Genomic DNA, 22664 nt, shown 5'->3' with positions numbered 1-22664 from the left:
TCACACACTTTTCTTGATGGCCCTCAGTTACTGATGTTTGTGAAATCAGTCTTTCCTAGTATGCTCATTAAATGTGCATATTAGTCAGGGTCAAATTATACCCTAAAATACAACACACACACACACACACACACACACACACACACACACACGGGGGGAGGGGGCGGTGGGTTGGACCGGGTCCTGCTCTCTGGTGGGTCTGGGGTTCAAATCCCACTTGGGGTGCCTTGTGATGGGCTGGCGTCCCATCCTGGGTGGGTAGGAAAATTGTGTGTGTGTGTGTGTGTGTGCGTGTGTGTGTGTATGTGTGTGTACATACATTGTCTGAACTGCTTGTCCCATAGAGGGTCGCGGGGAGCCAGAGCCTAACCCGGCAACACAGGGCAAAGGGGGGGAGGGGGACACACCCGGGACGGGACTCGAACCCCAGACCCTGTGTCCCCGCGCCCCCCTAAAATACAACATAATAAAGATATTAAATATTTCACTGATTCAAACTGATTTTGGCCACTCTCCCACTGAAGCTTTTGGGAAGGAAAAAAAAAACCAAAACTACAGTTTACTTCTAACAGTGGAGTTTAGTGAACCTTGGAGAACACCCGATCACGGGTTAACTTCAGCAGACGTTTTGATATTGTCAAAGAGTTATGCAGAGATGTCGTGCACCAACGTGAGCGAGGAAGAGGGAGAAGAACGTTCCAGAACAGCAGCGTAGCTCTGCACGGCAGGCTGTTCGTTTGCTGCCCTACGCGCAAACGCACATGATCGTACGTATTCGCTCCATAATATTTAATGTTATAAATTGATCCCACTCATAGAATATGGCAACAATTTGTTGAATTGTGGCTTCTTAGACATCCAAAGGATGTAGTGTTCAGCAAAATCCTTAGAGCAAGTTCAAAGTGCGTGCGGAGGCTCATCCGTCTCCCAGAGAAACACAGCGACTGCCATTAGAGAGCGCCGCTGAAAATGCCGTTAAACCTCCAGCAACATAATTGCTCAGATTTCCTTTCCGAGAAAAAAAGCATTCTATTCTGGTGCCTTATCGCCTGCCGCTTGGTTTCTAATCGAGCCCTGCTGCTGGGAGGCAGCGCCAGCCCCAATCTGTTCAGAGATCTGGAATTCATGTCATGCCCACTTGGCTTCCGTCACGTCAGAGTTCCAGACGGCGGGGTTGCAAAGCACGGTTGCAGACAGAGGGTCAGGAACGCTGGATTGGGTCAAACGGAGAGGGAGACTTTTCTGAAAGGAGAGGTCATTCAAGGCCAGCTCCTCCACTTGGACGCATCTCACCGAACAAGTGCATCACTTCTTCAGAACTGTGGTTTTATGCACCATTTTTACACCCGGACACTTACCGAAGAAATTATCTTAAGGCTGCACTAATCGCTCTCCTGGGAATAAAGCCTGTAACATACTGGTCACTGGTAAAGTGACTCAGCAGCCACGCTGCACACTCTAAATCGATGACATACGCTGCTCTTTGCACAAAACTGCACTCCTACGTTGCACGGCTGTAGCATCTCACCGCGAGAAAAGATTTCCTCGTTTTTCAGTGTTGTCCAGATCAATACGGCATATTTTGCTATATCTGCTATATCGGTACCTCCACCTCCGTCGTGTAGCCGAAGCAGAACAGGAATGCGATTCTGTGAATTCCCAGACTACTGAGAGCACAGAATGCATTTTGCTGCTTCGCTGGCGGCATGACATGGGAGCCACGTGCCTGTTCTCCAAGAGTTCCCAAAGGGCAGCATGAAGCTGACATATTGATCGGACATAAATGATTCACGCCGTCAAATAAGAATATAGCATGAAAGCCGTCCCGACCGCAACACTATCATTTCAGCAGATGTACGATGTTATTGCAGGGATTATACCCAACGGTCTGTGTGCGCAATGTCATTAAAACAACGTGGCCTTGGTAGGGAAGCTGGCCTACGGGGTCACCCCGGTCCCGGAGTCCCACGGCACTGGAGACCAGCTGCAGTTATACACTCCAGACCTCGTTCCTGCAAAAAGGTTCATTCATCAAAGGTACAATGCACCACCGGTTGGGAACAGATTCGGATGAGTTTGTACATGCAGAGTCCAAAGTTGTAGGTTGAGTTACAGTGCAAAGTGTGTGGGCAAGAGAGACAGAAATAAACAAGTTCTCGGAGAACCTGGGGCAATCCGTTCCACACAACTCGCCATCTCCCCTTACCGTACGAGTGGGTTTACTGACCAAAGAGGACCAGGGGACTGGCTGCACCGGGACATGGGAGGTGATGCAGACACACGTCCCTCAGCTTCGGTCTGGGTGGCAGCATCGCACACAAACCCCAGGCCTCGGCAGCAAAGAAAATCAGGGCTGCTATCGGTAAGCGATCAGGGTTGTGAATACCAGCTCTAACCTCATTATCTACTCTATACAATAATGATAATATGACAGCAGCCAAATCTATTTATTTATCTTCACATATGAGAAAAGTCCATGGGAAACCTAGCGTTGAACAATCTGAATCCAGGGAACTGTTTTACATCCAATGAACCCAGCAAGGAGAAAAATCTGGAAGTTAAAGGCAAGAACTTCAGGACGGTCTTTGCTGGTCTGTGGAGAATTTGGTGTCTTATAATGACAGAGGACACTGGGTCAGAAGTGACTGGAGTGAATTAGCAGATGGTGACTATGTTGTTTTCTTCTGATGTTGACAGCTGAGAGGCTACAAGGCGCTCCCGGCGTACTGAGCATTGCATGACATCACGTAGCACATGTGTGATCCTTATATAAATCAGGGTTCACTCACAGCGCAAACTGGCCAGTTTATCCCAGGAAGCCTGTGCAGAGTCTTCTGAAAGGTTTTTTTTTTTTTATTTTATTTTCAAAGCACAATATTAATTAAGGAGTTATGTTTGATTTTTATACTCCAGTGAATAAAAGGAGCTCAGAGACTTTTTACACTATGAGAAGGGACAGTCAGATTTTCTGACAACATTACGGATTCGGTTTAATGAAGAATGAATAGAACAAGGCACATTCAGCTGGGAATGCCTCCGTTTTGATGCCATAAATCGACCGGGACCCTGTCATATAATACACGCCTGGGCCAGCAGCTAATGTAGTAGTTGAAAAGAGAATGAAAGTTGCAGGTTCAAGCCCCATACATGTATAACAGCCTTGAATAAATTATTTATACTTAACTGCTCCAAAGGGGGTATGGTAGCTTAGTGGGTTTGACTGAGTTCTGCTCTTCGGTGGGTCTGGAGTTTGGGTCCTGCTTGGGGTGCCTTGCGACGGACTGGCGTCCCGTTCTGGGTGCGTCCCCTCCCCTTCCAGCCTTACGCCTTGTGCTGCTGGGTTAGGCTCCGGCTTCCCGCGACCCCGTATGGGACAAGCAGTTTCAGATGATGTGTGTGTGTAATTGCTCCAGAAAAGGTACCCAGCTATATAAATAAGTGAAAATCCTGTTGCAAACAGCAAATCGATAACAGTAATAATGAAAGCATGTGACGGTACATTATGACCAGCCCCCCACGGCAAGGCAATGAAAAGGTTGCAGGGCTCTAAGAATAAAACTCTGCCTCCTGCTATCATTTTCGTGAACTATTACATTTTTGTTGCATTAAAAAGTGCAGTTTTACCTACGGTTGTCAGGTCCACGCCCACAACTCAGTCGACACCACCTGACTCCGGTCCAGCACCTGACTAACTCCCTACCCTTTAAAAGACACTCCGCAGCTCCCATACCTTTGCGGAATCTCGTTAGAGACAACCGCCCTTCCTTGTGACTCCTCGCTCATCTCCAGTTCTCAGTTCACGTCCTCCGGTTTTTGACTCTTCGCTTCGTTTCCCGACCACATCCACGGATCCTCGTTCCTGTCCTGTTCGCCACTTGACCGACCTTTCACTAAGTTCCTCGACCTCGCTCATGGATCTTTGCCCTGACCCTGACCGCCAATCAACCGACCCTCCGTCTGTCCCCGACACCGAGAACTTGCCTCATCACTCGACTCCGGACGAACGATGCTGCACTTGGGTCCAGCCGTCCCGGCTCCCTATGTTTCGCGTGACAACAGTGAAGAAAAGGTTAATTCTTTATGCATTTGTATATAGAAAATATAAAAGCTGACGACATGGTGGTTATAATAAGACTGCAGTGGATGAACAGAAGCAGTTGTGTGTAGAGAAATCAGGGTATGAAGGTGAACGAAAGGGGTGCCAGTGCACAAACCATTCCAAGGTGAGCCAGCCATCAAATGTTCATTACCCGTTTCCCAAAAACCACCTAAGCAGTAATTATAGCTCATGCCAGTCGGGGGACTTAACCCAGAGATTATTCCATTAGCATTAATTGGATAAGCACAAGGGATCCCAGTCTTCCCGCACTAGAGCAACACGTACTGATGACAGGGAAGGCCGTGCACTGCTTCTTCACCCTTCATAACTAGTACATTTGCATCTATTCATTTAGCTGATGCTTTTCTCCAGTGACTTACAATATTAAGGTATTTACAGTGGTCTTCACCCATTTATACAGGTGGGTAATTCTACTGCAGCAATTTAGGGTAAGTACCTTGCTCAAGGGTACTACAGCAATAGGTGGAATCTGAACCTGCGACCTTTGGGTCCAAAGGCAGCAGCTCTAACTAAGGCACCAGATGACTTAGTGGACAGGGACTTAAAACTGAAGCCTCCTGGTCCATTTCCAAGGAGGTGCTCTGCTGTGGGAATCTTAACCAACCTGTCCTGCAGAAGCAACATGACCAGCTGTAAAAACTGACATTTGCAAATGTAAATTTTCACCACGCAGGGACCGAGACTGAGTTGGTAGCACAACATCTCATCAACCCTTTTGTTTCCTGTTTAAGAAAATGCACTTTATAGCCCAATGCTTCCTAACCGTGGCACATGAAGTGACTTCCATCCATTAAGAAGAGCGCTTCAATCAGCACAAGTGGGCCTCCTTGACGGCATTATCATTGTTCACGTATCAATGTTTTAATCGTGTTTTCTGCCACTTTGTCTTTTCTCTTTTCTGTCACTATAACTTTGGCATTATATGCGTTTGCTTACATAGGTTCAGTTAATAAACTGTTTATTGAAGCTGTTGAACTATAATCCTGTTCCGCGTGCTCAGCCACTGAACAAAATAACTGGCTCTGAACGGAAGCACATCCCCCAAATTTTTTTAAACAGTTTTATTAATGGCTTCGTGGCACGCTCCATGGGGTTTATGCATCGCATTCATAACCGACGCACTTTAAGTTCTAATTACAGACAGAAGGGCGACAGACATATGGTGCTTGTGTGTCAAAGAGTGAATCCCCATCTCTGTACACAAGAACGACCGTCGTCGACAGTAACGAAAGCACACGCCAAGAGCAAAAAGCCCTGATGGCGTTTCATTTTTTGAGCAACCAGATATTGCTTTTTAAAATTAAGTTCACCCTATATTAACTGCTTATTCAGTTACTCTCTTTATATTCCTAGCAGTATTTATAATTTCAAAGCATGAGAAGCTCATAATTAAATTCAATCACAGTGCCAATGGAAAAAAAATATATCAGATGGCCTGCTCAATGGATTGTGAGGGTAAAGCAACCTGGTGCTCTAATTAAAACATCGGGGGAGTGAATCACCTCCTCCCAAAACACAAACTGCAGGACGAGCATGTCCATCACAACTGGGTGGTATTCTACTTATGGCCCACTGACCCCCACATGAGTGCATCAAAACCAGCTCTCCCAGGCTGCCCTTGGGTCATGAAGACAGTTGAAAGAAATGAACAGTACATCGGAGGTATGATCTTCTACGACGTGTGCAAAATGCTGCTTTTGTACACCGTTCTCAAAATGCATCTCTGCACGCAATGCAGGAGCATAACAGTGCTAAATGGTTCTTTAAGTCCTGGAGACTAATTTTATTTGCCAAGCCCTTTGTTTTCATGTGGCTATGAATTCTATACACCCACTGTTATTGTGAATGAGCATTCGCACCCGGAGCGTTTTTTTTTTTTTTTTTTTTAACACCCCCACTAAGACAGCAACATCAAGAGTAGCATGTGGGAGGTGCGGAAGGACATCCTTAGTGTTCGTTTCACAGGGGCACCTTGTGTTTGTCGGTGGGGGTGTGTTTCAGCGCAGCAGACGAGACTGACAGATTTGATGCCTTTCAGGGAGCTTTGTGCCTGGTGCAGAGAAACAGCCTTTTATGGCTTCCATTCCTGCTGCTTTTCTGACAAGTGCCTGTTCCCATGACCATGGTGCAAAAATGTTTCATTCAGTATAATTAGTTTGTATTGAGATGACTGTAAGAGGGAGGTGTGATGTCTTTTCATAAATCCTGTGTGTCAGACAGGAGCCCAGATTAGAGCCCCGTTTCCAATACGGGTGGCCACACATGGGGACAGCTCACTGAAGGGAAAGCAGCACGTCTTTGGTCCAGCTCAAAATAATGGTAAGGAGACCCAGTGCTGGGGTTGGAGAGGACCTCTGAGTGCTGTAAAAATTAGGATTGTGTGCTATGATATCTTTCAGTATATGATGGTTTCTTCTCTCTTTTCAGAACATTTTCCTTACGCCTCGGCGCCTGTCTCTCAGACATCTCTGCCTGGAGCACCGATCCCCTCCGACAACTCAACCTCTCTAAAACAGAGATCCTTCACCTCTCTGCTGCTCTGTCCTCCTGTCGGGAATCCTATCGAACTGAACAACCCACTCATTTCACCTACCTCACCGGCTGAGAGCCTAAGAGTAATGATGAACTCAAGTCTATCGTTGAACATATTGAAGACACAACCCAGTCTTGTAGATAAATCCTGCATAACATCTGCAGGGCCCACCCCTATCTCACAACAAACTAGGCACAACTCCTGGTCCAGGCCATGGTGATATCCCGCATGGACTACTGCAGCTCTCTTCTGTCTGGCCTTCCGGCCTCTGCCATCAAACCTCTCCAGCCGATCCAGAACGCTGCTGCACAAGTTTTGTTTGACCTACCAAAGTGTTCCTATGTATCACCCCTCGTCATATCTCTGCATTGCCTTCCTATAGCTGCACGGATGAAATTCAAGACTCCGTTTACAGCCAACAAAACCATCAATGGATATGGTCCTCGATGTCTACAAGACCTGATCTACACCCCAGCAAGACTGCTATGTTCCTCCTCCTCCGCACCCTTGGTGGTCCCATGCACAAGAGGTCCAAAATCAAAAGCACAAGGTTTTTTGGTTCTGACTCTGTTGTGGTGGACTGTCCTCGCTTTTTCACTCAGAACTGCTGAATCCATTTCAACCTTCAAGAAAGGTCAAAACACACACACACACACACACACACACACACACATTTTCAGAACCGCTTGTCCCATACGGGGTCACGGGGAACCGGAGCCTACCCGGCAACACAGGGCGTAAGGCCGGAGGGGGAGGGGACACACCCAGGACGGGACGCCAGTCCATCGCAAGGCACCCCAAGCGAAGCACTAAGGTCAAAACACGTCTGATTCAAACTCACTTCTTCCCTGATCTATGTGCTTGATAGATGTGTACTACGTTATCTATTTCACAATTTTGAAAACCCTATATGCAGCTACTAGTGTAGTGTAAACTGGTTTATACGGCGGTATGTGACAAATTAAGTGTACTCAAGAGTCACGTGTCTGCATCCAGATCTCACCATCCGTTGTAATGCACTTTTTCTATTGTTCTTGGTGGGTGCTGCTTTGGAGAAAGACATCTGCTAAATGCACGTCAGTATAAATATTCCGCTTTTTGCTGAAATTTTGAGTTGGATCTTGTGTTTTCCTTTACAGCTTTGTTTGTAAGCTAGTTTGAAAGCTTTCCTTTCCGGATACGGCTTTGCCACCACAGTAAAAATGGGCAACGGGAAGCATAGTAGTCATAGTTATTGCCTTTGAATCAAATGACCCAGACTTGAATCCGCATTCCTGCAGCAGTACACCCATCAAGATGCTTACCTCCAATTGGTTTAGTAAAATAATCCAGTTGTATGAATGGTTAAAGAATGGGAAGTAGCTTATTATGCAAAAAATAAATCCTTTATGTCCACACACCAGTGCCACACACCTAGTGGCTGCCAGGACCAAACATGTCCCTGTGTGTCACACACTAAAGCACGACACCATACTGTACTAAGGAGGGCAGCTTTACCAGAAATTTCAGTATGGACCTAGAAGAGTCCCACAATTCCTCCAGCGCACTAACAACTGTGAACACAAACCAATGTTGCCAAAAATGGCCTTCCTAATAATAAGCTGGTGACCTACTTGAACTAAACCGCTCGGCAGAACGTGTGAAACCTCATACTTATACATTAGTGCTGGTAGCGGAGAAAAATGGGAGAACCAGAACATCTGATTATCCTGACAAAGACTTTGTACACTGGACAGGAGGCTTCACTTAACACTGAGAAACAGAACTGTTTGGTCAAAGGGTAATAAGAGACTGTACTTTCTCCTTACTGTTTTTTTCTTGAATGTCGAACGCATTACGAGAAACGCCACACGACAAACACATCGATATGGATTCAAAATTGGTGAAAGGAACATCAGCAATTGTTGATGTGCCAGTGATAGCACAGTGTCAGAGGATGAAGAGGACTTTCAAATCCCAGCAAAAAACCAAGCAGAAAGTGAGAAAATGTGGGCCTACAACTAAATCTGAAATAAGCTCATGTCTTAACAGGAACAGTTGCCAACTTTAGTGTTGACAAAGACACAGAAGTAGTTCACCAGCGTTGCCAACCGGGATCTATAATCCACAATAAGGGATTTAGCCCAGGGAAGAGATACAGGGAAGACATGAACATGGTAAAGCTGCAATGAAAGATCTGCAAATGATCCTCAAATGTTCTGACATATCCACCAGAACAAAGATTAGACTTGTTCAAGCAATGGCATTTCCTACAACAGTACATGGATGTGAAAGATGGACACTGATCATGATTCCTTAAGCAGGGCAGGAAAAATACAGACTCCTTTAAACTATGGTGCTGGAGGAAACATTTAAGGACACTGTGGATAACACCACACATACTACCAACAGAAGCTGCTTCCCATGGCTAGCCACCTGTCACCAACTTTACCAAACCCTCACACACCTCCCTCTGACCAACCTGCTCTCTTCTCCTCCACAACCACTGACTTGCCTTCTCAGCAGCCTCAGACATCTCTTTAACCTCCTTCTTTAGCAAACAACCAACCAATTTCAATAACAACTTCCCCTGAGGGCACACAAGGTTGAAGGAGTGGGGACATCCTGGACAGGACACCAGGCCATTGCAGGCCCACAACTATGTACCCAGTCACGCAGCTAGGTGAAAGTACCAGAGCAATCGCAGGGCAAGCACCTTGCTCAAGGGCACTACAGCAGGAGGTGGGGATCAAACCAGCAACCTTCAGAGTCAAAGGCAGCCGCTCCAACCACGACGCCACCAGCCACCTTTAGTGAACAATCTCTATCTCCAAATTCAACTAAGAGGGATGCAACAGATTTAGCCACAAACCCACTGAAACCTACCTCTACTGGCCTCACATTACCTTGCCACCCCTGGTCCCTTGCTTTCGCACACTTTAACATTTTCCATTCAAACACCTCTTCAACAGCATCCTTAAATAGGACTGTTAACTGCACAAAGTACCCGGTTCGCTCGCACTCGGAATTTAACCCCATGTCGGGCCACAACGAAGCAACCACAATAGCCTGCGGCACCTGGAGCTGTTTTCCCACACCAGCTTCTAGTCCCGTGCCTTAAATTTAAATGAAGTTTCTTTCATTTCAAGCATATGGCAGGGAAACATTAACAGCTGCATACATTTTTTTTTTGTTTAATCTTACGACGACATGCTTGAGAATTTGAAGAAAAAAACTGAAAGAATGTCAGCATCTACTGAGCAGTTCATTCTAACAATAATGCAGCGGAGTAACAGTCCATCTGCCCCCCCAGACCCCTTTACAATTTTGTACTAGGACTCTCAGTTGACAGCGCCCTCTAGTGCCACCCCTTTGGAACTCACCTCAAAGCCTCCCGGTGCAATCTTGGCTTCAATTTACAGTCTACTGTACATATGTAATGTACTGTAAATGCCAACACTTCAGGGGGCGGATCCTCACATTCTTTCCATGTATCTCTTAGTCAAGTGTGATGTACCTAGGCAGCAAGGAAGAAAAGAGAGGAGGAACACCTGAATTCCATCAAGGAAATAAAACCTACTTCAGATGAAGTTCTTGATTTTTTTTCTGAGATTTTTCTAGAAGGAACCACTCTCTGCAAGACGTGTTTTAGGAGTTGAATGTAAGGAACCTGGCATCAGTAACTGATAGTTGACAAACACTTAATATAAATATACACTGATGTTTCCCCTGCCAGAAGAAGAAATAGTTGAGGTACATTTACCAGATGATTTTCTCCAAAGCAACTTCCAATGAACTCTATGTAGTGTTACCAGCCCACACACCTGATTCACCAAGGTAACTTACACTGCTAGATACACTACTAACAATGGGTCACTCATCCATACATCAGTGGAACACACACACACACTATGGGGGAACCCTGAACAGCATGTCTTTGGATGTAGGAGAAAACCGGAGCACCCAGAGGAAACCCACGCAGACATGGGGAGAACATACAAACTCCACACAGACTGAGCAGGGATCGAACCCACATCCCCTGGCACCACCCAGGTGCTGTGAGAGAATAGCACTATTTGCTGTTCCACTGGGCTATTGGATTTCTGTCACATTTTTGATTTCCAGGTCATGTTAGGAGGTAAGAATTGAGAAAAGGACACAGCTAATTTGTTACTTTCACAGTGCAGTCTAAGTTAATACATTTCAGATGCTGGCACTCTGGCTACCCTGGAATTCATCAGTCCATCAACAAAAACAAGTTGTCCAAGCCCTGAAACAGCAAAGCAGCCCCACAACATTATACTCCCTCCCAGATGCTTTAGGGACAGGATGAGGTGTTTGTGTTGGCATGAGATGTATTGTTTTCTCCAACTATAACACTGCATACATTTGCCAAAAAGTTCCACCTTTATCTCATCTGTCCACAGAATGTTGTTCCAATAGAACTGCGGACCATCCATGTCTTGTTTGTAAATTTGAGACAGGCAGCAATATTTCTTGGAGCACAGCAGTTTCCTCCACTGTAACCTCCCGTGAACACCACTGATATTCAATGTTTTTCTTGCGGTAGACTCCGGAATGTAGATGTTACTAAGGACCAGAGTTGTCTACAGATTCCTAGCTGTTACCCTCAGGTTCTTTGGCACTTGACTGCGGATTGTATAGCACACCTTCTCACTGGTCTTTCTTGAACATCCACTCCTAGGGAGAGCAGCAATGGAGCTGAATTTCTTCCATTTGAAAACTGTCTACCTGACTGTGGACTGATGAAGGTCTGACAAATTACAAACTCTTTTGTAATACTTTCCAATCTGAGATGCAACAAGTCTTCTACTGAGGTCCTCTGAAATATCTCATTGGGCCAAACTGCACTTCCACAGAATCCTGTTGCCAAAAGCAGGTAACAAGCCTTTTGTGGATTTTTATACAGCAGGGAAGGTCTATCCCACACCTGATTCCAATTACCCTCTTTTCAAGATGTCATTACTCTAGAGGTTCACATATTTTTCCCAATAACCTTGACTGATTCAACTATTTGCTCAATAAAGATGTGGAAATGTAAAATGTTGAGTGTGTTGCTCAATAAAGTCTTTATTATTATGACTTGGATGATCATTACACTTTAGGAGCCATTCATACAGCAATCTATGTACATTGCAGTAGTTTCACAATCTTTTCCTCAAGATCTTTAAATGAATGATATCAAACAGCTTCAGTTATTAGGAATAAAATTGCTAAAAGACATTATGGCACAAAACATACATATAAATTTGACATATTTCAGCTTTAGTTTGTTGGTGTTACGTGCCGTTAAGTCGATTTTGAAAGGCATCCGGTCTTCCGCCAACCAGCTAAGACTTGAAAGTGGGGCATCTATGGCTGTGGCGGTTGTGTCGATCCACCACATAGCAGGTCTTCCTCTTTTACGATGACCTTCCACTTTTCCCAGCATGATGTCCTTTTCCATTGACGGCTCTCTTCGCATGATATGTCTGAAGCAAGAGAGTCGAAGCCGAGTCATCTGAGCTTCCAATGACATCTTTGGTTTGATCTGCTGCAATATCCACGCATTGGTTTTACAGGGCTGTCCAGGGTAAACGCAGAACTTCAATTTAGTCAAGTCAAAGTATCCGAACTAAAAATAAATGACTTTATAAGCCAGAATCACTGGTTATAGCACAGCTCAAATTATCACCATAAAATCAAAAACCGTTTTCGGATGACAAATTTGTAAAGAATATTTTGAGGGAAGGGGGGTGGCGCAGTGGGTTGGACCAGGTCCTGCTCTCCGGTGGGTCTGGGGTTCAAGTCCCACTTGGGGTGCCTTGTGACAGACTGGCATCCCGTCCTGGGTGTGTCCCCTCCCCCTCCGGCCTTACGCCCTGTGTTGCTGGGTAGGCTCCGGTTCCCCGCGGCCCCGAATGGAACAAGTGGTTTGGAAAGTGTGTGTGTGTGTATTTTGAGGGAGATGCTGATCTATGTCACGAGTGGAAAAAAAAACTCATGTTTGTTGAAACTATGGTCTGCGTATTGATGAGCCACTAGTGATCAGACAACTTTAAAAACGGAAGATTGACATTTATTATTTTTATTACTGTTATTATTATTATTATCATTAAGAATTTTCCAAAGTCTTTTTCAATGGCGCAACAGTGGAAAGAGAAGTGCTGGCCTGGGTCTCCAGCGAGTTCACTTTCCCACCACCGAGCTCTGCCTGCCTGGTTCACACGAATGACCACGGTCACGACCGCTACGACCGACGTCACTCGGAGGCACGCTGACTTCCTGAGGACTTTCCTCTGACTCAAAAGTTTTTCCAGGGTGACTGCTGTGTGGAAACCGGTCAGCTTCCTTATGAACGCAGCAGGCCACGAGGCTCAGGCTCGTCTGAATCCAAAATCCTTCCGAAGAGCAGCTCTGTCCGACTTTTCCGCTCGACGACACCTTGTGTTTTTGTACCGGATCTTATTTACTGGAAGCGTTTTCGCAATCGTTCAAAATAAACGTTCGGTATAACTTGTACACCCCACACACACCATTTCCTTCATAAACCACAACCCAAGTTCTTACTTTTATGAAGTTATGAAACAAAGGCTGAGTACAGATAGGTACTTGACTTACACTCACTACACTAGTCCAGGAAATGCGTTTAATAATTCTGCACGGTACCCAATTCGAACCCCACGCTGTCTGGACCACTTGGACCCTACAGTTACCATGTTCTGTACTCGAAATACTCGAACCTTCTTTCAGATTAATAACGCGTTGCGCGTATTCGCAATTTGAAGGGTTCCGCTTCAGTCTGTGGCCCAGTCCCGTTTTGCTCATCAATTAAATGTAAAAAGATTCAAAGATCTGGTTGCGAAACGCGTACAAAAGTGCTGTAATGACTTTTCAAATGCCGGGGCCCGGGGGGGGACTAAATAGTTCACACTTCACGAGACTGTGTCAGTCAGCGGCCGGCGGGAAACACGCTCGCGTGCCGAGAAAACTCGGCGAGTCACGAACCCCCCACTCGCTTCGCCCGTCGTTTCACAAAGGCAATCGACCATTTATATTACTGTAAATATCGTTTAACTTGATAAATATTATTAATAATACCATATGCCCTTCTCGCACGTACTAACTGATCTGGAGACAGTTACTACGGTATTGCCAATTATTGCCGTCGTTCTCTGCTCTGTCGCAAACGGTCGCGAACTGTCGCAAACCGGACGCGCTTTACGGCTGCCGCAGTGGCGCAAAACACGTGTGGATTGTCTCGTATTTGCTGCACGGTTTAGGTAAGTGATAATCTGAAAAGCAATGCTTCTGTTAATTTACAACTAATATCCAAACCACCGACTTTTAGTTTTGGGAAGATAAACGTTTTAAAGGGATATCGGACGTGGTACCCACATGAATTAGTTTGATAAAAGCAAATGCGACAAACTAGCCTAGCGCTGCTAGCACGTCCTGTACGACTTCTTCTTGTAGTACTTCTGTAACGTGTTACAGCAACGGGCACCAAATTGTTCAGGTGTCACAGTTACGATTACTCGTGAATTACTCCAGACAATCAGTGCCCTTCCATTCCATGTCAGCACAGGCCACAACACAGCTGCTGGTTGTATGTAGTGAATTCCTGCTGCTTCCTCAAGTCAAGATATTTTTATTTTAGCTACTCATTTACCTTAGCTTAGCCCAAGTTAACTGACACTTTTCAAAGTGTTAGAATACTTATTATTATAGGGTAGGTACCTTGCGCAAAGGTACTACAGGAGGTGGGGTTTGAACCTGCAACCTTGTTCAGGGCAGCAACTCTACACAGGAACCTTCAGGTGGCGGTGACACTAACGCTAAATTATACTATGGAATCCAGTCAGTGTCCTACCTGCAGGCCTAAACTTGCCACAGAGCCGGCGTCTCGTTTCTCGCACGTACGTACGTCGCACGTTCTTTCCTCAGGTGTTTCGGAGAGATGGCGAAGAGCCTGCGGAGCAAGTGGAAGAGGAAGATGCGCGCGGAGAAGAGGAAGAAGAACGCGCCAAAGGAGCTGGCACGTCTGAAGACCGCCTTGGGCCTGTCCGCGGACGGGAAAGGAGAGATCTCCGCGAAGGACGTGGAGGAAGTCGCCACGGTGGTTTCGGCGGATAAGCTCGAATCCAGGAATGTCGATGTGGAGATGGAGGGTGACGACAGTGAGTTTCTCACTATTCCATGTTGGGGATCGACTGTGTCGCGGCCCGACGGCACGGTGTCGGTGACTTGGGCATTTTAAGCAGAGCCGCTTGTCTCTCCTCAGACACCGCTGCAAAGATGGAGACGGACAGCAAGCGGAATAAGAGGACTCGGCTGGACGAGCACGGGCAGTACCCGTCGTGGATGCACCAGCGGCAGGCCAAGAAACTGCGACAGAAGCGCAATGCGAAGAAAGGGAAGCCCAAGAATAAAAAGGGGGTTGCGTGGTGAACTGATCTCCAGATTACTGTTTGGACAAACGGAACTGTAATATAGCTGTGTGTGCGTGTGTAAAAACAACATTTTTGATCACATTGCCTTCAATTTTTAATGCAAGTAACAGTGGCAGTGAGCCATTTGCTTCACTTAATATATACCTGTAAGGTATTACAATTGAAATATACAAATATTACAAAATGGTACCGAGTGTCAACATTTGGAGGAGCTGTTATTAGTTTTCTTATTAAAATCTGTGAAACTGCTACTGAAGACACTTAAACCACCAGAAATTGTTAAAGAAATGCACTGTGGAATTCTAGCAAACATATCCATGTATTAGCGAGTGAGGTGCTAATAGCTGATATGGCTCTTCAGAGGTAAAGTGTAGTTTTTTTCTTTAAAAAGTTAAAAACGATTACAGGATTCAACATTAATTCCTTATGCTCGGTTCTCCATAGGACTGGAACACTTCAGATGTGTCCTGTCCCGGCACGTTTTGCACCTGTCCAATTTTGGAACATATTAGACATAAAATATCCTTTAATGGGAAGGAACTGAAGAAACACACACATTTATTGTACACAGTTTTACCACTTATTTTCCGTGCGATATGATGTACAGCCTGAAAAAACCGTCAGTCAAGTTAGGTGCCGTTCTTTGTCATGTGTTTAAGACCAGGAAAAAGTTCTTTCCGTGAAAATATAAATGATCTTTTATGTTGTAATTTTTTAAAATGTTCCTATTCTTCCATTTCTCATACTTTTGTCAGTGCTTCATGCTCTAAAAAAGTAGCTGATTATAGATTGCTGCCTCCCTTTGTGTGACGTTTTGATTATGCGGCACTACGCGGCGTTTCCTTGAAAGAAATTGCCTGAAACAGCAAGATACAGGGGCTGTTTTGTTTTATTTCTGACGAATTTCTCCACTTTCTAGCAAGAAAATGACTTCGAACCTTAAATCGCACCGTCTGCGTATTTGTCGCATGGTTTCTTTATAATCGCGGTTGCCATTGTGCATCCAGTTTATTAATTTTTTTTCCCCGTTCGTTCCATTAATGTTGAACCCTGAGTGATGAAATCAGGGTGTAAAGCTTTGGTTTCAGGCGTCCCGGACTGCCGTGATCATCGTTAATTGATGCGAGTGGTGCTGCACTGAAATACCTGCACAAAGCAGGCGGGGAAATAACCAAAGCGCCCGTGGCAGTAACCCCTCCACCACGCCTCGCTAGCCATCTCGATGTTCGTGATGACGTCGCTGACGCTGAAGGAGATCTCGTCTTCGTCCTCTGTGCAGGTGAGGGCAGGGGCAAACAGACGCAGAGAATTACAGTGAATCCACGTGACAATTTGCCCGCAGTCAAGACATGGACACGTTCCAAGAGCCTGTGGTCCCGGAGGACATCAGAGTAACCGCAGAACACATGGGGCTGAAAAACGAGGCTGTGCTTCCGATGAAAGAAGCCAGCTTCTGGCCAGTGACACGTACCTCCGCGGTAGCTGTACATGGCCACTGCTGACGTGCGCCGGGTCAGGTCTTCGTAATCGCTTTCATCTGCTGTGCAAAACAAATGACAGACACTTAAAGACTGAATTTTAAGGTCCTCTTTTTGTATGATCTTTCAATTATTCGGCTATCCTCCTAACTCTGTTGTTCCAGAAAGGTCTCCGGCTTCGCTTGCGCTGCGTGCCACGGCCGCGTTTCCCTCCTGACCTTGCACGGGGGCCTTTCCCATGTCCTCGTACTCCCCGTCCTCTTCCGAACTGTGCTCCGGGTGTCCCGCTGCTGGGCCTGGACTGCCTGTCATCTGCTGCTTCTGTTGATGACATGTGAGTCACTGTAGAAAGATTCGGGCACTGCGGAGAAGGGAAACCCTGCTAAGGCTCATGGAAAGATGTGGGCACCTGCGTGAGCGGTTCCTCGTGCGTCACCTGATGGAGGACAGCGAAGGCCGCGGGGGTCTTTCCGCTGTTCAGAACCAGGGGTGTCCGCTGCCTCTCAACTTTTCTGCCAGTCTGTGTCTGATGTAAAGGAGAAATACTGTCATTCCAGAGGATATACATTACATTTATTCATTTAGCGGATCATTTTCTCCAAAGCGACTTCCCATTATTTACCCTTTTGTACAGCTGTGTAATTTTACTGGTGCATTTTAGGGTAAGTACCTTGTTCAAGGCTACTCGAGAAGGAGGTGGGATATGAACCCCTGACCTTTGGGTCCACAGGCAACAGCTGTAACCGCTACATTACCAGCTGCCCCCTGCGCAGGAACAGCTGTGTTTCCCAGCCCCATCTGTACACCGGCAGTGTGCCTGCATCTTCACTGCATTTCTGTCCTATTCTTACAGTGAGGAGAGCAAACATTCTGTCTTTGGAACTATCTCCCGATGAATCGAATGTCCTGGGTTTATAAGTGTCCTCACCAGTAAGTCTTCAGACACATGTGCTTGTATAAAAACCTGGATCTGGAGGTGGTTAAACAACCCTGATTCATATTGAACAATTTGTACAATATTAAAAAAAAATAGGTGTTTATGGATTAATGAGGATGGTCCTATGCGTTGGAGGGCAGTGTGTGACATGCTGTGTATGTCCGCTCTTTGCCTGTTGTTGCTGCTCCTTCCTCTTCCTCCTCGCTCTGTCCTCCTCTACCCGTCTCCTGCTGTCTTCATCCAGCGTCCGCACCAAGTTCTCAAACTCGGTCCTGAGGGCCGCTGCCCCCGCGTTGGGGACAGACACACCAACGTGTTCTGAGGGCACAAACCGTTCAGCAGCTTAGTCTCTCAATGAACTGTCCCCTCCGCAGGACGTCACAGATAACCAACGGTAACCGGAGGACAAGGCGTCACGTCACCTTTCTGAGGCTTCTGCTTCTTTGAGATCCCTGTATCGTTTCTGTCTGCGGCGACTTTTTCGTTCTCCGCTCCAAACATCCGGGGGGATTCTTGGAGTCGAAGGAAAGAACGGCTGAGATGAGGAGATGTACCACTAATAGCGCACTTAACACTTAAGAGAAGTTCCTCCAAGTTGTGATGACGAGTGTACTTTCTCGGGGTGCCTTCACCTCTTTGAGACTCTGCCTTTTCTACCTCGCCTCCGTGGTTCTTCCTCTCAGGAGCCCTGTCCACCTTCTCCTTTAGCTTCTGCATTGAGAACATCCTGCCCAGCCCCTTCGGACAAGCTGGGCCCAAACAAATGCGAGCAGGTTACGAAACGGCTCGAGCGCCACGAAAGACTCGGGCATCATTTTGAAATCGGTTCCCTTTGACGCTTTCAAGGGAAGTGGCTCGACACTGACCCGAAACGGCGTCTCTCCGACGGACGCGGTTTTCCGCATGGTCCTTGCTCTTGAGTCCCACGGTGAGCTGGAGGTAAACCGAAAGGAGACCAGTTGCAGTGCACAGCTGGAAAGGGACGTGGTTTGAAACCGCAGGGCAAACAGGAAGCAAAGCGGTTTTCAGAATTTTCACACTTTTCACACACATACTTCCTACTCTGTGTTTTTTTTTTTTTCCCAACAAAATTTTATAGTCTTATCATAGCGAGAAATAATTACTGCAGTTTCCTCTAAAGTTCCACTTACCAATATTCTTCACACCCAGTGCAGTGCACTACCAGTGCATTTTGGGCAATTTTTTGGCACACTTTTACCCTCTATGGCAGGCCTTTGCATAGATGACGCCCATCTCCCCACACCCCGGACTCCTCACCTTGTCCACCTGCTCCTTCTGCACACCTAACCTCCGCCCAGTCCTCACCACGGTCTCTGCTTGCGAAGAATGCCCCTCCATCTGCGCCACATAGCTGCGCCCCATGGGCACCTGGGAAATCATACGTGTAAACGCACGGGGAGCGAGATGTACGGCACATGTGCTGCGGTTTAGCTTACTGGTCTATAAATGCTTGGGTTGCTGGGTTTCCTTGGGCTCCACACCTTGTTTATGTGGTTCCTTTCCAGGCCAAATATTCCCCCAGGCCTGCAGGGGGCGCCAGGCTTCTCCTTCAACATCGCATGCTCTTGGGACACCTTCTGCCTGAGCTCAGACACACTGTGGGTTCATGGTACATACCTTATGAATGTGCATACACACACACACACACATACGTACATAGTTGCTTAACAGAACCGAGTTGACGTAGACCCTCTGTAGCCGCACCGAGTGCTTCCGGAATGTTCCATCCTCCACTTGTGTCCTTAGGCTAGAGAGACGTGCGGCCGCTGCAGCTGGAACTTGCGCTGGAGTTAAGCCGCACTCGGTGTCCGGAGACAGACAAAGCGATACGCAGCCACGCACGCCACGCGCACCCTCTCGGCGAACGTACGTGGCGCCACGGGTGACACGCTCCCCTCCCACAGATCAAAAGTGATGTTAGTGACCGAGCACATCACGCTACCAGCCACGTATTTGGCAAGACAGCGGGCATACCGCGGAGGATTTTCACTTCCTCTTCCAGTGTCTACGAAGGCAGTACGTTTTCTGCGTTTCCCAGTAATGACTTTAGTCGACGGCATGAGGGAACTGCGCGAGTCCACTTCTCTTAAAAATCATTTCATGGGACTAACTGGCATCCCGTCCCGAGTGCGTCCCCTCCCCCTCCGGCCTTACGTCCTGAGTTGCCGGGATAGGCTCCGGTTCCCCGCGACCCCGTATGGGACGAGTGGTTCCGAAAATGTGTGTGTGTGTGTGCGTGTGGAAAATTCTTTATATGCCTTTGTTACAACGTCTTTGTTCCTTTGCCACAGAGCCCTGCTAAGTTCACACATTCGTCCCAGAAGATCGGTAGACACACACACACACACACACACACACACACACACACACACACACACACACACACACACACACACACTACCTGATGTGCTCCCTGTGACCTGCCCACCGCTGCTCCTGCTCAGAGACGTCATTCTGAAAAGGATATTTAAAGAAGACAAAAGCCATTAGATGTTATTATTAAGACTTGGACTTGCTCAAAGTGAATTTCACAGTTTCGCAGCTGAGTGTTTTACTTAAAACATTCACTTTAAATACATCTATGCTTATTTTAGAATACAATAGAACAGAACTTTATTTGCCATTTGTACACGTACACGTGGTCCGGGCACATAGGAATTCTTGTGCGATGCTGAAAGAGTCAAACGTATAAGCAATGTGTACGCAATAAATACACTAAAACTTCAATAAATAAAACTGCAATAATACAATAAATAAAATTACTACAGTAATAGAGAAGGTAAATACTAAAAAAGGAGGAAATACTATTAAAAAAGAACAAATACTTTAAGAAGGGGGGGGAGAATAAAATGCACAATACACACAAAACACACAAAGTACACAGTAAAATATCCCATACACAGTGAAATACACTGTAAAGACTACAGTAAGACTGTTAATAATAATATTAACAGGCTAATGGTTAATGTTAATAATAATGTTAATGCTTCAATGGTTATTGCACGTTATTATTGCACATATTATTATTACCCCCGTGGAGGTTAAATATTGCACTTTATACGAGGTAGCCGGAATCTTAAATTTTAAGGGTTCCTTTATTAACCCTTTCCTCCAAAGTGACCAACAGTTCTAAGCTCCTCGATTTACCTTTGGCTAATTTTTACTGTACCAATTCAGGGTAAGAACTTTGCTCAGGGAACCCTGCTCAAACCCGTTTCCTTCCAACGAGAGGCGGAACCTCTAACTGCTACGTTACCTGCTGGCTGGGGGGGGCTGCGGAGGGGTCCAGAGGACGCAAAGGGAGCAAGCACGGCGCGCGTCTGTCCTTGGGGACAGCGTCTCAAGCTCCGCCTCGCGTCCCCGCCGGGGTCGCAGTCCGCTCACCTGCGCACGCCGGTCGGCGTGGGTGTCGTCCCCCACGGAGGTCCTCTTCGGCCAGGCTTTGCGGCCCGCTGCCGATTTCCGCATCTGGGAGCTGGAAGAGGAGCGTTTGGCCCCGTACGCGGACGTACCGTTCATCTTAACTCAGCGGTGCGTGTGGGCGGCAGGGCGGGCGCTGCGGCTCTCGCTACAGGGGCCCATCCAGAGCAGCAGCACTTCTTCACAAACGCTCAAAGAGAGACGCAAAGCGCTTTCTGCGGCACCGAGAAGCTCATATCCTGTGTGGTCAAAACACATCGGCAACCAGGAATTAGTTACTACACGGTAGTGGTGTAATGACTTTGAAGGTACTGGGGAATCACCCTTGCTACATCCATCATATTTAGTGCTAGTGGTCTGTGTGGAGTTTGGGTTGTTTCAAATGTCCTAAAACACTAAAAAGTATTCGGACACAGAGGAATCAGGACTACCAAGGCAGCAATTACCACTTTTTTTTTTTAAAAAAAACATTCATTCATTTAGCTGATGCATTTCTCCAACATGACCTACACTGTCTACTTACACTTGTTTACCCATTTATACAGCTGGGCAACGTTACCGGAGCAATTTAGGGTAAGCACCTTGGTCAAGGGCACTACAGCCAGATGGGAGGATCAAACCTACAACCTACGGGTCCACAGGCTGCAGCTCGAACCCCTCCGCTACCAGCTGTTTTGAAACTAATCCTCCCTGGTTTCGTGACAGCTGGGCTGGTAATATTGCTGATTCACACAGTGTTTGCAGATTTCAGAACAACTTACATTACACTACTAATAAAAACTCTTCTCAAATATTTAAATTGTATCAATCATTAAGAAACAAAATTTCTAACATTTAAAGAAAACTTTAAAAAATACACATAACACTGAAATGCACTAAAAATGACAAAAACCCATGTTTCTGTTTTTTATGTATTATTATTATTATCATTATTATTATTATTATTCTTATATACACTCACCATGTGGCGACTGTGACTCCTAAATGCCAGGCTCGTGAAAAATGCACCCTAGGCTGTATGGTTCGTGTTATTAAAATGTGGGTGGGGCAAAGCAGTCATTGACCAATCAGATGTTACAGAGGCGCTGCCCACTTATCTGTAACAATAATAATAATCATAAGATTTACAGTATACAGTGTGTTGAAAACAACAATAGGGTACAATAATAAAAATGAGTGTACAAGCATTATAAAAAATAACAATAAAGATGTGAAAAAAGATAATATAAAAAGGAAATAACATTTAAAAATGATGAGTGTAAAAAAGGAACTGATGTTCTAGGGTCAGAATTACAAACTTACTAGAGCTTGAGACCAGAGTAATTCTACAGAAGACAAATGATTTCATAATTTAAGTTAATTTGTGCCGGACACAGTCTGGCAACGTTTCTCAGGTGGACAAAGGAATTTTCAACAATGCTCTAGATTTGTGCCAGAAGTGACGGAAGAGTCATTGTAAGGGTCATATAGCATTGTACTCCAGCCATCCTATCGAAGCATGACGATCCTGCCTTTTCCTTGCGAGAGATGGATGATACCAAGAAACAAGACCTCAGCCTTGTCACAACATGCACGCACAAAGTTTTGAGGTATTTAATATCAGAAATGGAGAATACTGAAACCACTAACGCAATGTCAGGGTTAGATTTATTCATTTAGCTGACACTTTTCCCCAAAGCAACTCACAATGTTAAGGTCCTTATGAATATTTACCCATTTATAC

At 46.0% G+C, this 22664-nt stretch overlaps 2 protein-coding genes across 5 annotated transcripts; one reads left to right on the top strand and one right to left on the bottom strand.

The window, feature by feature from the left end:
- The first annotated feature begins 13830 nt into the window (after nucleotides 1-13830).
- llph (LLP homolog, long-term synaptic facilitation factor) lies at nucleotides 13831-15168 on the top strand. Its single transcript, XM_018726106.2, has 3 exons — nucleotides 13831-13915; nucleotides 14580-14812; nucleotides 14917-15168. The coding sequence occupies exons 2-3, from the start codon at nucleotides 14593-14595 to the stop codon at nucleotides 15081-15083; spliced, it is 387 nt and encodes a 128-aa protein (XP_018581622.1). The 5' UTR covers nucleotides 13831-13915; nucleotides 14580-14592; the 3' UTR covers nucleotides 15084-15168.
- Nucleotides 15169-15219: 51 nt separating this feature from the next.
- LOC108918642 (hematopoietic lineage cell-specific protein-like) lies at nucleotides 15220-21960 on the bottom strand. 4 transcript variants are annotated; one of them, XM_018726103.2, is made up of 13 exons: nucleotides 21903-21960; nucleotides 20906-21180; nucleotides 19923-19975; nucleotides 19003-19117; nucleotides 18779-18889; nucleotides 18367-18433; nucleotides 18133-18249; nucleotides 17923-18012; nucleotides 17673-17818; nucleotides 16973-17089; nucleotides 16782-16884; nucleotides 16557-16625; nucleotides 15220-16356 (listed from the first exon to the last, which is right to left on the bottom strand). In XM_018726103.2, the coding sequence occupies exons 2-13, from the start codon at nucleotides 21038-21040 to the stop codon at nucleotides 16199-16201; spliced, it is 1281 nt and encodes a 426-aa protein (XP_018581619.2). In that variant the 5' UTR covers nucleotides 21041-21180; nucleotides 21903-21960; the 3' UTR covers nucleotides 15220-16198. The 4 variants fall into 4 exon arrangements, with proteins under 4 accessions (XP_018581619.2, XP_018581617.2, XP_018581618.2 ...); XM_018726101.2 differs by having other exon boundaries at nucleotides 17923-18249; XM_018726102.2 differs by having other exon boundaries at nucleotides 16557-16622; nucleotides 17923-18249.
- Between the last annotated feature and the right edge of the window lie 704 nt (nucleotides 21961-22664).

The sequence above is a fragment of the Scleropages formosus genome, chromosome 21 (assembly GCF_900964775.1).
Source record: "Scleropages formosus chromosome 21, fSclFor1.1, whole genome shotgun sequence".
In the NCBI taxonomy this organism is placed as follows: Eukaryota; Metazoa; Chordata; class Actinopteri; order Osteoglossiformes; family Osteoglossidae; genus Scleropages; species Scleropages formosus.
This window is presented reverse-complemented; position numbering and strand designations above follow the sequence as displayed.